The 14,837-nt window shown below is 43.1% G+C and overlaps 1 protein-coding gene across 2 annotated transcripts in view; it reads left to right on the forward strand.

Annotated features, from left to right (window-relative positions):
* The window catches only part of GRID2 (glutamate ionotropic receptor delta type subunit 2), a 2,834,743-nt gene that overhangs the window by 1,498,565 nt on the left and 1,321,341 nt on the right, over positions 1-14,837 (forward strand). For both annotated transcript variants that reach the window (XM_069238009.1, XM_069238018.1), the window contains exon 6: positions 5,262-5,435. In XM_069238009.1, the coding sequence (XP_069094110.1) occupies positions 5,262-5,435 (174 nt within the window). The remainder of the gene's footprint in view (positions 1-5,261; positions 5,436-14,837) is intronic.

A 14,837-nucleotide genomic window follows, 5' to 3' on the forward strand; every position in this document is an offset into this window, starting at 1 on the left:
ACATTCCTTTGTGTATGCTGCAGGTAGAACCCTTTGACATGTAATTAGGGCAGAGCACAACTCCTCCCCAGCCATCCTGCAAGGAAGACCCTCTCCCCTCCCACATAGTGGTTCTTTGCTCCCATGTCTCAAGGAAGTGCACAAAACACTACAGGAGAGCTGTTTACATTCATGTGATCATGAACACAGACAGAAAGGCATATTTGTTTATGGACAGAATATACAAGCTTTCTAAAAGTGATATTTTCGGAATAGTAAATACAATCTGACTTTATAATTTAAGAGGATTTTGCATTACAATTGATTTGAATGTTAAAAGCATATCTCTATCTGCTTCCAATCAACAGTTGGCACTTAATAAGTGTAATAAGGTAACCTACTGTTATTCTACAGGAGAGGTAGCCTTGCAACAGTGAAAAAAAACTTTAAGGGTGTTTAATTGCCAGGGCATGTATAACTTAAAACCATGTGTCGTACCTTTTAAATACTAAGTACACTGTGCTATGGATCTTTAGAGCTTACTTTAGTGATTGATTAGTATGTACTAAAAATGAAAGTATAGGCCTGGAAAAATATTTTTTGGGGGCAGGTTGAAATTGTGGTTCAAAATGAAGTGCTAGAATTTGTGTGTTTTGCAAATACTTTACACGTTACCTCTAAGTTAAACTTGACTTCTTTGTGTTAAGCTATGAGAGGATTAAGCACAGGTCAAATTAGTGACTTTTATGGTCTACTCTGACCAAGATTGTGGTTAATATCTGAATGAGGCGTCGACACTCCTCAACCAATACCCCGATTTCTTACAGCCTCTCTCCAGCTAAGACTCCTGAAGAACGAAGTCCTCTGTGAGCAGCTGGGGCCCCTTGGAGTCAAGAGTCCTTCTTTTGTTTTTGTTCCTGAAATAGGAGGCCAAGCACTTGACACTTGGAGAATAGTTTGAGCCCCTGTGTATCTGCAGGACCTAGGAGTCTTTAAATGAGCCATCTTCTGGCAGCAGAAATGAGGATTATTTTCCGAGCAGCTCTTTCTTCATCTAGTGGAACAACCAGTTCCAGGAATGTTCCAATGTGATGGTATTTAAGGTGCCATATTTAGCCTGTTCTGTAGCTAGTAAATGAAGAAATTGTGCCACTCCACTGTAACTAGTTTCTCATACTCCCTCCCCGCATTTTGCAGCACCTTCTCTTTGCCTTCCTGTAAAATTACCCAGAAGTCCCTCTTTGATTATACCAAAACTGATCTGTCTTCAGCTCCTTTGACACTCCACATATTTAGATGAGGTTTCTTACCAATTGACATAGTCAAATCTGGTTCTCTCTTCCAGTGTGACTAAATCAATGCTATCTAGGAGGTTCATGGGAATGAAAAAGAGAAGCCCTTTCTGGCATCTCCAAGTAAAAAGAGATGCCACTAAGGCTGTCTTTTGTTGTACCAGGTGTACCTGACCAATTCCAGGTAGCTAATTCCTGCTATGTGGTCAGCAGTTAACTCTACCATGTCCTTCCTGGCCACTGTTTCTGAGCTACAGTTATTAACTCTCCAAATCGGCGGTGTGTATTTCAGCTATAGAAGTGTGATGAAAGGCAGAGCTGGTTTTAATCTAGTTCTGACTCAGGCAACCTACATAAAGCTTAAAGATTTACTTTTCCACTCAAGCTATCAACAATTTAATTTCACCATAAAAATAGTTAAATGCATTTAAAAAGCATATTAAATAAAATAATAGATACATGCTTATAAATATATGTATACATTTATCATTATATCCATATATCTATATATAACTAGATCAATACATCAATACCATGTATATAAGGTGATGAATGTATTCTGATGGGTTTGCTTTCCTGTAATAATACAAGTTTGTCACAATGTGAAAATATTATTGTAGGAATTGTATCTGTAAGTTCTTTATACTGAAATATTGGGGGACAAATCCAAACAAAAAACATAATAATAAATAAAATTAAGAAATGTACAGCAAAACAGAAAACCTGAGTTAGTAAATATTTATCCATGCCTGTACACATGGTGCTTTATCCAGTACACTTTTAGAAAATATTTGACTCGGAGCAAGAGAGAGAAATGCAGAAAATAGAGGATAGAGAAGAGGAGGGATGATTGGGAAACAGTGACAGTGAGACACAACAGAGATGGAAAAGAACCGACTTGCATGACTGAAAAAAACGCAAGAAGCTTGGGGAGGTGAAAAGAGGAGGCATGAGATGGAGTTAAGACTTGACTGTTGGCTGCTACAGTATTCAACAACATCGACTTTCGGCAGCACTGATGTGGAGCTCCTAAGAAAAGACACAATAGCTTATCACTAACCACATCATGATGAGCGTTTCAAATGTCATCGTAAAGATCTCTAATTAATGTGCCTGTCTTATTTCTATTGATGATATATACTTTCAATAAACATTTACAAATTATCCAATTATAAAAGCTTTCCTTTCACTTCAAATCTACTGTAGATAGGTGTCAAGGCAGTCTGAAGGTATTTGAGACCATAGTGGTCAGATATTTTCCCTTTTTCTCAGCGCTTTGAGACCCTTTGGGTGATTAGCCGGGCTTACAAAATCACTGAGTTATTGATTGATTGAGCACGTGCTGCAGCTTCTATTTCAGTTTATTCTACATAAATCAGTGTGCTTTACTTGCTGGATTTGGCTGATTGTATTGTAATGTAATTGCATTTAAATTGCACTTTCTACACCTAATGAGACGTTCTAGCATTGTAGGCTGGGCAGCACACTGGGATGTACTGCATAAAATCCAATTCTTTTACAGCACTATGTAGCCCCATCAATCATTAAAAATAGTCTGCGCCTCCATGGGCATTGTACACATTATCAGATCATACCCATGGTATGCATGGTGTGCATGAGAGTACCTTTAAACACGAGTTCAGGCTGTGTGCTATACAAAACGTCTAGTGTTAATTTAATAAATATGATGCTGCTCAAGCTATAATAGCAATCTATGCTACATATAAGGTACACATGACAGCTCACTTGGCTCGAAGTTTGATAGCAGGATTTTTTTTAGGGTGGGGCAGGCATATTTTTTAGTTGATGGTTAAAAAAAAACATTTTTAATGAATACTTCTCAAATAATCTAACAGAGGTGAAACGCTTCCATGTGTAATTGAAGACACCTTATCATTTCCTTCATATGAGCACAATATTTTCAAGACTTGTGCATTCCCTCAACCTGTTAATTTGTTCGCTCGTCCATCTCTCCTCTATAATTCACAGATAATAAAGTGACCATATTATGTATGAGTTACAGAGTCTGAATGCAAGAGGCTGCTAGTGATATTGAGATTCACTCTTGCTCAATATCCACATCCTCCAAGAATCCCAGCATCCTCCGGTCAGGCCTCTGTTAGCTGTTTAGAGGATTGCACACATCAAAATAAGAGGTCACTTACCAGGGCCGCCGCAGAGGAGTCGATGGCCAACATGGCACTTATCTTCCCCAGGCCGTTCTTGTCTCATTGCCATTGTCCAATAGACGACCCCCGGAGCGTTGTCCTTTAAGTTTGCTCAGTCCACTGGCTTCAGTGTTCAGTGCAGCTGCTCCAACCACATTCCTGAAAGCTGCGGTGTGGCATGAGCAGGTACTGGCAGGAAAGAACAGACCATGTCCAGTCTAAAGCAAAAACCAATGCAAATGTAAACAAATACACCTGCCACAGCATGAGCTTGTGAGACAGTGTATCTGTTTAGGGCATGCATGTGACCTGACTTCACAGAGTCATCGGTGATGTCAGGTCACATGCTCACAGACTGCTCTGCCCCCATCAGGCTTGTACAAAGGTAGTCTGCAATCTTCTTCTGTGTTAAACCCAATCCTTTCTCACTCGTCACTGGGTGACCTCATCCCACCCTGTGACGACTTAGGAAAGGGTGGGGTGTTGAGATAACTTCTCCAGGAAGTACAGAGCTGATACCCTAAGTGTACAGGGCTGCCATTAAAAGGCATGCTGCCCGCATGTCATTTGGGGTGAGCCTCAAGGCCCATGAGTACGGCAGGCTAGAGTTGGTGTATGATCAGCCCTAGCCGCATAACCCACCCATCACCAAAAATATAAACCATCATAGCTAACACATGTGTACTAGATCATGTCCCTCTAAAAAACGCCTGGCCCTGTTGTACCAAGGGTGAGACAGAAAGAGACAGACACTGTCCAGTGCCCGCATTTTCAGGCACTACTTTAATGCATATGCGGATGGACGCAGAAAATTAGAAGGACGGTTTCCCTAAGCCCTCAGTTAGGAACCACCCCTGACCTTACAAGTACTAAAAAGGCAGATTTGGGCCTGGCAAACGGTCTATTTTTCCAGGTTGAAGTGACAGTTCAAAACAACACACACTACAGTACTGCTTTAGTGGGTGGCACAATGAGCGATGTAGCTCACTTGTAGAATTTAATTTACAGGCCCTGTGTATCACTGGTTCCCTGTAGGAAAGTGTAAAGAGTTCTATAGCCAAAAAAAAAAGGTTTGGTTAAACAAAGCACAAATCTGGGGTAATATCACGTAACAGATGGTCATTTCCAACTCATTCCATGATTCGAAATAAAAATTATTTGTATATTATCCATTATACTGTAAATCAGGTATTGTTAATTTGATCATTCGTGATACCCTGCCCACGTGTCTGTAGTTCAAGGCCTACAGAAGTGTATGTAACCATGCATGATGAAGTGAGTTCCTCCTTGGAAAAGCTAAACTTCACAAATGTTAACCTAAGCATTATTTTAATGCATAACAAAAAAGACAGATTGTTAATAGTCCTTTCACTATCCTCACTGTACTACATTTCAGTCCAATCCAATTTTTAAATATGGCTCACTGTATTAAAATTCCAGTCTAATCCAGGCTGCTTAATTTTTAAATATGACAACGTTGTTCTAAATAAAAATGCCAAGAGATCTAACAGGAAACCTGTGAGGTGCTGTCAGTAGGCACTTTACTAAAAAAAAAACATTGAGTATTTGAATTTGAAATAACAAAGATAACAAAAATGAATTGTCCACAAATTCACCCTAAATAATTCTTCAGTGTTTTTCACCTTTACAAATGCCCCTTACAAGATTATGAAGTCGGCCTATGGTGTTAATTGAAATGAATGAGTTCTGCTGACTGTGGTAATTGTAACACATCCCATCCCCTCCTCGCTCCCCTTCCTTCCCTCTTCATATGCTATGTGGCGAAGTTTGACATGCCCTACACTTTCATTTTTTATCACAGGAGATCAATGATGCAGACGTGCAGGAACTTGTGAGAAGATCTATTGGAAGGCTAACAATTGTTCGGCAGACATTTCCTGTCCCTCAGAACCTGAGTCAGCGTTGTTACCGTGGCAACCACCGGATATCTTCATCAATATGTGATCCCAAGGACCCCTTCTCTCAGAATATGGAGGTACTGCATGATTACCAGTCTCTTCTTCCCTGTGCTGTGTCTGACAACAAATCTTGGAATAACTGCGATATGGGTATTTGGTGCCGTCATATTTTTTAAATTCCGGAGATCAAGAGCTAATGCATGCATACTCGAGACTGATTTCTAATAGAGGGCAAATATCAATTAAAGTATCACACTTGGAAAAACACAAATACAGCACATTTTGTGCTTAATTCATATCTGAAATTAAGGGGCAGTTTGTGTTGCCCTTGCATCACAGATGGGGGCGCAAGAGCGACCAACTACTAAGTTTCAAAGCTTCAAAATTTATTGACACATTGAAATAAAATATTTCATCGTCATACATTAAAATAAAACAATAAGAACAATAAAGGAAGAGTCTCGTCATACATTTCAAATGGTCGCAATTCCTGTCCTAGACAAAATAGTTGATGCTGTCTAACATATTAAAAAAGTTATTTAAAAAAACAGAATTCATGCAAACACATCGATTAAAAAGTAGAAGTACAAATATTGACATCCATCAAAATCACAGAACAAGATAATTAAAACTCATCTAATGTTTTTGTTCTAAAGGCCCGAGCCACGAAGGAAAATAGAAACAGAAACCGCTACTGCCTGTGTTGAATGACTCTTACAGATCCTAAGAGCTTTTACTCCATCTTTGATTAACAAATTCCTACATAAGGGAACTAGGTAAAAGGGAAACGAGATGATGTTCTTCAGCCATATTGCAAAGTTTACAGCTTCTGAATGCTTCAACAAGCTGTGACCAACGGGCAGTATAGGCAGCAATATGGAGAATGCCATAACTAAACTGGAGAAACAAGCTACGGGCATGAGGGTGTCTAATGTAATCCAAACATTATTTGGGCATTGGAGCGGCTTTATGCACTCAAAAAAAAAGCTTGGTCAAGGAGCAACTACCAATACTTCCTTCAGTTCGAAAACCTACCAGTTCCCAATATTTTTGTATAGCCATCAGAGCAGCATTGGGTGGAATAGCCTGCAGTGCATTTAAAAAAAAACCAGGAAGTCCTAACTCAAACAAAGAATTCTTCAAATGCTTAAGCCTCTCAATCTTCAGTAGTGCCTGCTTACAATGCATAACATCGCTTAGGCCAAGTCTATAGTTTTGCAGTTCTTTGGTGGTCCATGGACGGACCCAATACATTAGCGGTCTCATCATCACAAGATCTGCAATTTTATGTATTCTAAGACCTAGGGTAAGAGGCAACAGTGGCACCCTCTCTCTACACCAGTAATGGCTCTAAAAAACGTTTTTTTCCCTAACTGCCAGTGTACTCAAGTTATAGTGTCCCCAGAGTTCTGCCCCATACAGGGCTCCACCTCTTACCTGCATTTTATAAGTATCTCTCACGGGATTGAACAGAAACCATTGGGCTTTTCTCGCCATCCTTATAATGCTTTGATAGCTGGTGACATGGGAACTTATGGTTATTTGAAGAAGCCAAGATTCATTATCCGACAATCTCACACCCAATTAATAAATCACAATGACCCTTTCCAGTGTCTCATTGTCCAACAAAATCACATCCTGGAGCCTCTTCCTTTTTGTGTATGCCATCAGCGTAGTCTTAGGGATGTTTACTTCCAAGTCAAAATCCTTACAGAATACACTAAAACTATTTACAAGATTGTGGAGCCTCATTCTAGTTTTTGATAAAAGGAGAGTATTGTCAGCATAAAAAGACCTATGATTTTCTGGCCTGCTAACATACAGGAATCATTGACACAATTAGTCAGGTACTTGACACAGTTATTAATAGAAAGGAAAAAAATGTTGGTGCCGGGACACAGCCCTATTGGACCCCCTTATTGACTGGTACCCAATATCTAAATATTGCCCTTTGTTCCATATCTAATCCTTGCAAAAATCTCTTTACTCAGGTGTATAATAATGTTTAAAATATCCCTCGAAACCCCCATATCCTGGAGAGTGGTCCTCAAGATCGAAGGGCGCCCGGAGATCTACAAACACTGCAAAAAGATCTTCTCCTCCCAGGTCCACAATTTTCCATTTGATCTGAAAAAATCTGAACACTTGGTTGATGGAACTGGTACAAGGTCTAAAAGCTGTTTGTGGGTTAGATAGTACATTGTTCTTATTGATCCATTCCACTAACCGGTTCAATATTTGCTTACAAAAAAACCTTCTGGAGATAATCCAGAAGGCTTATAGGACGGAAGTTCGAAGGATTACTGGAACTCCGCTTTTTAAGTACGGGCATGATCTCAGCACTCTTCTATGTTTGGGGGATTGGAACACCAGCAGCGATTGCATTTCAAATGGTGTTGGTGTATGGCATCCAAACTCTAATGTTGGATTTGTATAGATCCCTAGGAACTCTATCCAAACCCGGGACTTTCCCTTGCCTTAATGCATTAACTGCATCTAGGGTTTCATGTAATGTAAATTCCAATGGGGCTACTAGATCGCTGTTATCAAATGTTGACAACTCTGGGGTAAATTCAGGCTCTTGATTACAAGAATAGAGTTTACTGAAATGGGTGGTCCACTCACATGGCAGGATTGACAAGCCAGTTGAACACTGGGAGTTTTGAATACCAGAACTAACAAACCACCAAAAACATCTTTGGTCATTTATCTTATCTGCTTCATACAGGTCAACTCACAATTTATCTTCCCAGTCTTTTTTTGCCAGCTTTGGTTCATTTCTTTATGAAGGTCTGGAAGATCTGATCACTTCAGTATTCCCAGCCTTAAATGCAGCAAGTAGAAAGGACTCAGGCGGTCATTCTGACCGCGGCGGGCGGCGGTCGCCGCCCGCCATGCGGTCACCGCCAAATGGCCGCTCCGCGGACAGGAGACTGCGGATGCCATTCTGGCTTTCCCGCTGGGCCGGCGGGCGACCGCCAAAAGGGCACCCGCCGGCCCAGCAGGAAAGGCCCTGCAACGAGGAAGCCGGCTCCGAATGGATCCGGCGGAGTTGCAGGGGTGCGACGGGTGCAGTTGCACCCGTCGCGATTTTCACTGTCTGCAAAGCAGACAGTGAAAATCTTCATGGGGCCCTGTTAGGGGGCCCCTGCACTGCCCATGCCAGTGGCATGGGCAGTGCAGGGGCCCCCAGGGGCCCCACGACACCCGTTCCTGCCATCCTGTTCCTGGCGGTAAGAACCGCCTGAAACAGGGTGGCGGGAAGGGGGTCGGAATCCCCATGGCGGCACTGCAAGCAGCGCCGCCATGGAGGATTCCCTGGGCCAGGGGAAAACCGGCGGGAAACCGCCGGTTCCCCTTTTCTGACCGCGGCTTTACCGCCGTGGTCAGAATGGCCCTGGAAGCACCGCCAGCCTGTTGGCGGTGCTTCTGTGGTCCCCGGCCCTGGCGGTCATGGACCGCCAGGGTCGGAATGACCCCCTCAGTCTTCCTGTAACTATGATTGATCCACTCATTCTTGTGTTTGCGCCTACCCAGATTAAGGAACTTGCACACAAAATGGTCCTGCAATATATTAAAAAAATTCGAATGTTCTTTCATTATTTCCCTACTGTCATCCCAGTGTTTAAATATGGCCTCCATATTGACAATAAGAGACTCACATAAATTAATAATGGCCATCGGGGATTGATTCACAGCCTCCCATTTTACATTCCTGCCTTTATTAGACAATTTAAGTTGATGTTCATAGTCCTCGGAATTAGATAAATTAGCTAATGTGAAAAGGTCACTAATGGAAAGCGCTAAGGGGTCATGATCACATTCCACATGTTTGATTACCTCCATATCGGTCATGTACTTCCAGAGCCTTAAGTCTAATAAAACACAATCGATTTGGCTGTTTTGGGACTCTCACCTAAAAGTGGGAGTAAGAGGGGCACCAGAGGGTGAGTGGCCATTACGTGCACGAAGTCCATGAGCCAAGGTGATATCAATGACCTGTAGAGCTGCTCTAGATAGATGTCTCCTGACTGGGTGTTTTAAATCTGGGATAGCGACGAAAAGGTCTTCCTCTCAAGTTAGATCCTGCACAACATTCTTGGGCTCAAAGATAAGATTGAAGTCTCCCCTACTAATTATATAATAAGTCAGTGAGAAAATAATCCAAAAAGTGCAACGTGGGAGACTCATTGTTTGATGCCACACTTCTGTTATACAAATTAGTTAACAATAATGAAAACCTTCTATCAAAAGAAAGCACAAGGCCTTGAATGCCACCAGAACCCAAGCTTACTTCAGTGATTCTACAGTGTAGCACCACACTGAAACAAACTAAACAACAACTTGAAGGGTGCCCCATTTTAGAGCTACTGGCGGACATCCAAATACGTTTGTATCCATTCCTATTACTAAGAAGAATTGCCCAGGTTTCTTGAAACAGGCAGATATGGAATTGGTCGATAAACTGAACTCAAGGTGGATTATTTAGTTTGGACCCAATCCCTGCAATGCTGAAACTCAGGATACCCACTTTAGTGCTGCCAGTATTGTGTGGATCACTGAGCAAATTGTTTGATTAGGCCAAATCCTACACTGTTCTGACTCAGGCTACTCACTTTAGTGCCCTCAATATTATATGGATTGCTTGACAGAAGACCTGGGCTAGGACAGGCTGGATACATTAGGGCACCCTTTATTCACAGTAATTTGTGGAGAAACTGGAACTTGCCTCTCATCTCCATATATTATGGTGGTAGTGACAGGTGAAGTAAGGGTATTGGCTGTTGGGTCTAATGTGGATGGACTGTCAGAAGTAATGCAGGGCGGAGGGACATGTTTGATCACTACCTGCATTAGCATCTTTGAAGCCTCTTTCAGTCAATCAACATTCTCTAAATTGGTTAACACAGAGAAAGTATTCTTACATGGGATGGTAGAAAGGAGGTTAGTTGTCTGAGAAGACAAGCCATACAAAGAAGAAGGCGGCCTATAAAAATACCCAAGGATTTATGTGAGAATGTTGGTTACGAAATGGCTATTACATTCCTTTGTTCTGAATATTTTCCGGATATTAGCAGGTTTTAAAAAGTTTATAACAATACAATCACATGGAATGTTTTTCTAGAAAGCCTCCAGTGATCCCACTCTTCTCAACATTAGGATCTCTTGTGGGCCCCATGCATTGACATGTTTATGGTTAGACAGCCAATGGCTGGCCTTGTTCCGAAGTTGCTCTCATGATTCTTGTTAGCCCACTCTTAAAGGGGGAACACCAGCCAATATTAATACATATGGGCATGCTCAGGGGGAAGGCTCAGGATATCTTGACAGGAGGCTATCAGAGAACTGAGAGCGGGCTGGGCAGGCAGGTCTGAAGATGATGGGCCACAGCCAGAATGATCGGTTTGGTACTGAGGCTGGACAGTTAGATTTGCAGAATTTAACCCTCAGGCAAAACATTGGAAATGGGTCCATGCATGCTCGACAGAAGTGCCTGGGATGCTGAATAATTTCTGCACCTGACCTGGTGGTTTGTGTTAGGGACATCCTCCCATGAAGGAGAGAGTGGGATACCAGGCACAGAAGGGCCAGCACTCTTGTTCCTCGGCAGATCAGTGGGTACATGTTTGAGCAAGCCTTATAACTGACATTCAAGACGGCTTAAGCAGTCAGTCAGGGGCTTAAGTTTGGCCTCCAGGGGGGTGTGGCTATGCCAGCAGCCAAGATAGGCACACGATGTTAAAGCCCCAGATGGACTGGACCAAACAAACAGTAAAGCTCTGTGAACCGGGCTCCAATTTACACTTTCTTTGCCACACATGGTTAGCGGACGGCCCTGGGCTCGTGGTGGCGTGCTTGGGGTGTTCTCAAAGGGCAGGGCTGCTGATGACTTGCAGCCTACATGTGGACGCTACGTCTCAGAAGCCCCACAGCGACAGGGGCTGCGGGCAGGCATGAGGCGCACCCCAATCGAGCCACGTGGTATTGCTTTGCTCTTAGCGATTGGTCTCCCCCCACCTCCCTTCTTCAAGTAACCTGGGCTTGCTACAAGAGCCGCCTACCATTGCTGCTGCCCACACCTGGTTTGCAGATGGTGTGGAGGGAGCCCTACGTTGGTGTGGTGACTTACTCAGTCGTACTGTGCTGCCCACACTCTCTGTTTGGCACCAACCCATCCCTACCTTTGCTTACCTCAGCACACGCCTATTCACAGGCAAGGGAAGTCACCAGACATGATTGTGAAGACACGCAAGTTGCTATGCTGACAAGACATGTAATCATGAGCAAAGGTGTCACAAGTGTCCCCTGCAATTCAGTGTCATAGGAGCGAACTTATGGTGGGTATATATTAGGCCCATCACCATCATTAGTGCAGTTACGTGCTGGGTCCACCAAAGACAACGGGGTGGTGGTGAATCAAAACAATGAGGGAGCAGATAAATCGTACCTATAGTAGTAAACATGTTGTAAGTAGTATCAGTGAATATCTGGAAAGGGGATGTATCATAAAGAGTTCAGATTGACTCCCATGTATGCAAAGTATAGGACCAAGTGCACATGTCAGCCAAAGTGAAGGGAACTCACCATATGGTAGGTGCAGTATGCTCTGGGGTATACGGGGTCACTGAGAGTTATTAGGGTGCAACAAGGACCCAAATCTCTGAGACCATGGTAAGTCTCTTGCCTATGGGAAACCAAAATAAATGTAAGCAAAAAATGTAAATGGATCAGTGAGTACTGAGGGTGTAAATGGCAGTAGTATGTGAGATCTCATCACTGAAAGTGGGCCAAATGGTGGCAAACATATTGGTAACGCTGTAATATAAAGAGTGCTGCAGTGCCTTTGCTTGGTGATTCACATGAACACCAGATTACGCTCTGAGGTAGTGGAGCTCATCTCACCGCATTGCACCATAGCTTTCATTCAACAATAACTCTTGTTGACTTTTACGCATTTGTTTGGGAAGTGCACCCCGTCGAACCACCACTACCCATTCTTTCTCTGTGTATACTGTATGTGGTGTGGTACACTCCTAAGATCCGTATACTGCTTACTTATTGACAATTGAACTGTGCTATACATTTTAGATATTTAGTTTTCTTCTGCTTCTCCGTACCATATGGCTTCTTTTGAGGATGATAGGGATAAGTTAGCTGCAGAACTCTTCTCCATGAAGGCATCAGAGGCCCATGAGATCAATCTAGGACTAAAACAGAAATGTATCAGGTTGGAGAGACTTAAAAAACAAGAACTTTCTAAGTGGTGGTATGCTACCACATTAAAAAGGTACATAGAACTGAAACAGATTCCCCGTGGTTGGCGGGTTATTATTTTTCCATCCTTTCACAACCTATATAGCGACCTATTAAGGGAATGGGAGGAACTAATACTTTCATCATCATTTGGCATCATCAATATTTTGATTAAACATGCGAGAGAAGGAGGGAAGCATTGCTAGTAGACATATCTAAACTGGAGCAAGAGATTAGATGCCTTAATTTACCAGAGGCTACTGAGAAAAACTATAAAATCTTGAAACATTTTCTTACTGAACACAAGCTATACATCAAAGACAAAAGATCAAAGAAACTTAGGAGAGATGAGGCAGACTATGGCAACGGCAGGGTTTCACCAAACCACACTCCTTGAAGATATTCCAAGACAAGTGTGCAATTCATTCACCTCACAACTCTTATGACTATTCAACACTGCCACACTTCCACATACTTTCTACTCTGCTCCACACAACACCTGGTCACGGATAGATTTGTGACTACTGTCATCCATGGTAATGACATGTCAGCCTGGCACAGCTCATTTACCATGCACACTCTCTGACCACTTCCCTGTTCACCTTGAACTGCACATTCCTTGCATGGCCTATATGGAGGACCTTTGGCATTTTCCTGCGCTGGCCCTGCACAACAATATCTTCCGCGCTGAGGTCCACTGAGCCATTACAGAATACTTTGACACCAACACACACATGGCCCCATCTAAGTCAGTCCTGTGGGAAGCCTTTAAGGTCTACATAAGGAGAATCGTCATATCTAAACACTCGGGAGTATAGACATAGCCCAGGTAGAGACAACATTGACTGAATTAGACAGTGGCCATGCCGCTAGCCCTGCTGGGACTTCATTGGAGGCCAGATCTCACCTCATGGACAAATTCTGGGAACTTGCAGAGCGAAAAAACAAATTTATGGGTAAATATGCTAGGACACATCACTACAGAGAAGAGAAAGGCCCAGCTGAATGCTGGCATATCTTGCATGACCACACCCCCAGGTCCATCTCCTACATCCATGAGATAGGGCAGCCTAATGATACTATGGCCTCTGCCACTACGAAAGTTCAGGCACAATTCCTTGACTATTACAAAAAGCTGTACACTGCCAGGGTTACCACTAACTCCCTGGCCCTTCTGCAATACCTGGAGGAGGTGGCCATCGTGTAGCTGAGTTTGACGCAACAACACTACCTCAGTGAGCCCTTTATTGAAGAGGAGATTCTACTTACCATAGATTCACTGGATGGATCTAAGGCACCTGGGTCAGATGGCTTCACTGGTGTTTTTTGCAACACTTATAGAAGTCACTTGACTCCACACCTGCTTGATAAGTATCAGGAGGCATTGGAGTGGGGAGTTCTTCCCCCACGCTTAGAAATGCAGTGATTACTTTGTTATTGGAACCAAGCAAAGAACCCACACTATATGGCTCGTACCAACCCCTGTCACTTCTGAATTTTGATAATAAAATCCTTGTGAAACCTTACCCAACCGGAGCAGAAGCAGCAATGCGATCTCTTTCCCCCCTCCCACTCGGCTGATGGGTGAGCAGATTATTCTGCAGAGCAGGGACTGATGAAGACAGTTGTTGACTGTGGGACCCACAGCATATGGACAATCTCTCTTCATTCGCAGATACCCCCCACAGGGGAAAGCACTGCAATGAGGGTAGTCATTAGGGCAGGTGCGATTGTTGTGACTCCCAGTAGCGTGGTGGGAAACATACCATTAGTTAATTTAGTTTCAATGGCCCCAATAGGTTTGTCATAGAGAGCACCCAACAAGGCTTCCAAAGTGTCTTTGTCATTAATGTCTATCTCCCTCGACTTGGCAGTTGTTACTTGGGGATGTTTTGATTTACTGCAGACCTCCACTGTCTTCCCTTTCCCTACAGCACCATTACTCAGTGTAGAGGCCACCTGATGATGGGTTCCAATGAGACAGGAACACCGCAGGGCCACTAGGGTAATCCAGCAGTAAGCATAGAAGGGTCACGTGGTAAGTTCCTCGATATCTGGACCGAAGGAAACAAGGTCACCAAACCCGGATCCGACCCAGGGGGCACTGACACATGCTCTGTATGAGGCTCCAACAGAGGTGGGGAAAGAGCAGAGGGGGAGAGCTGACGTTCAGACAGTTAAATTTCTTTGTCAAGCACTCCCACAGCATGTTGCAAGAAACCATC

Source organism: Pleurodeles waltl, chromosome 1_2, assembly GCF_031143425.1.
Source record: "Pleurodeles waltl isolate 20211129_DDA chromosome 1_2, aPleWal1.hap1.20221129, whole genome shotgun sequence".
Classification (NCBI taxonomy): Eukaryota; Metazoa; Chordata; class Amphibia; order Caudata; family Salamandridae; genus Pleurodeles; species Pleurodeles waltl.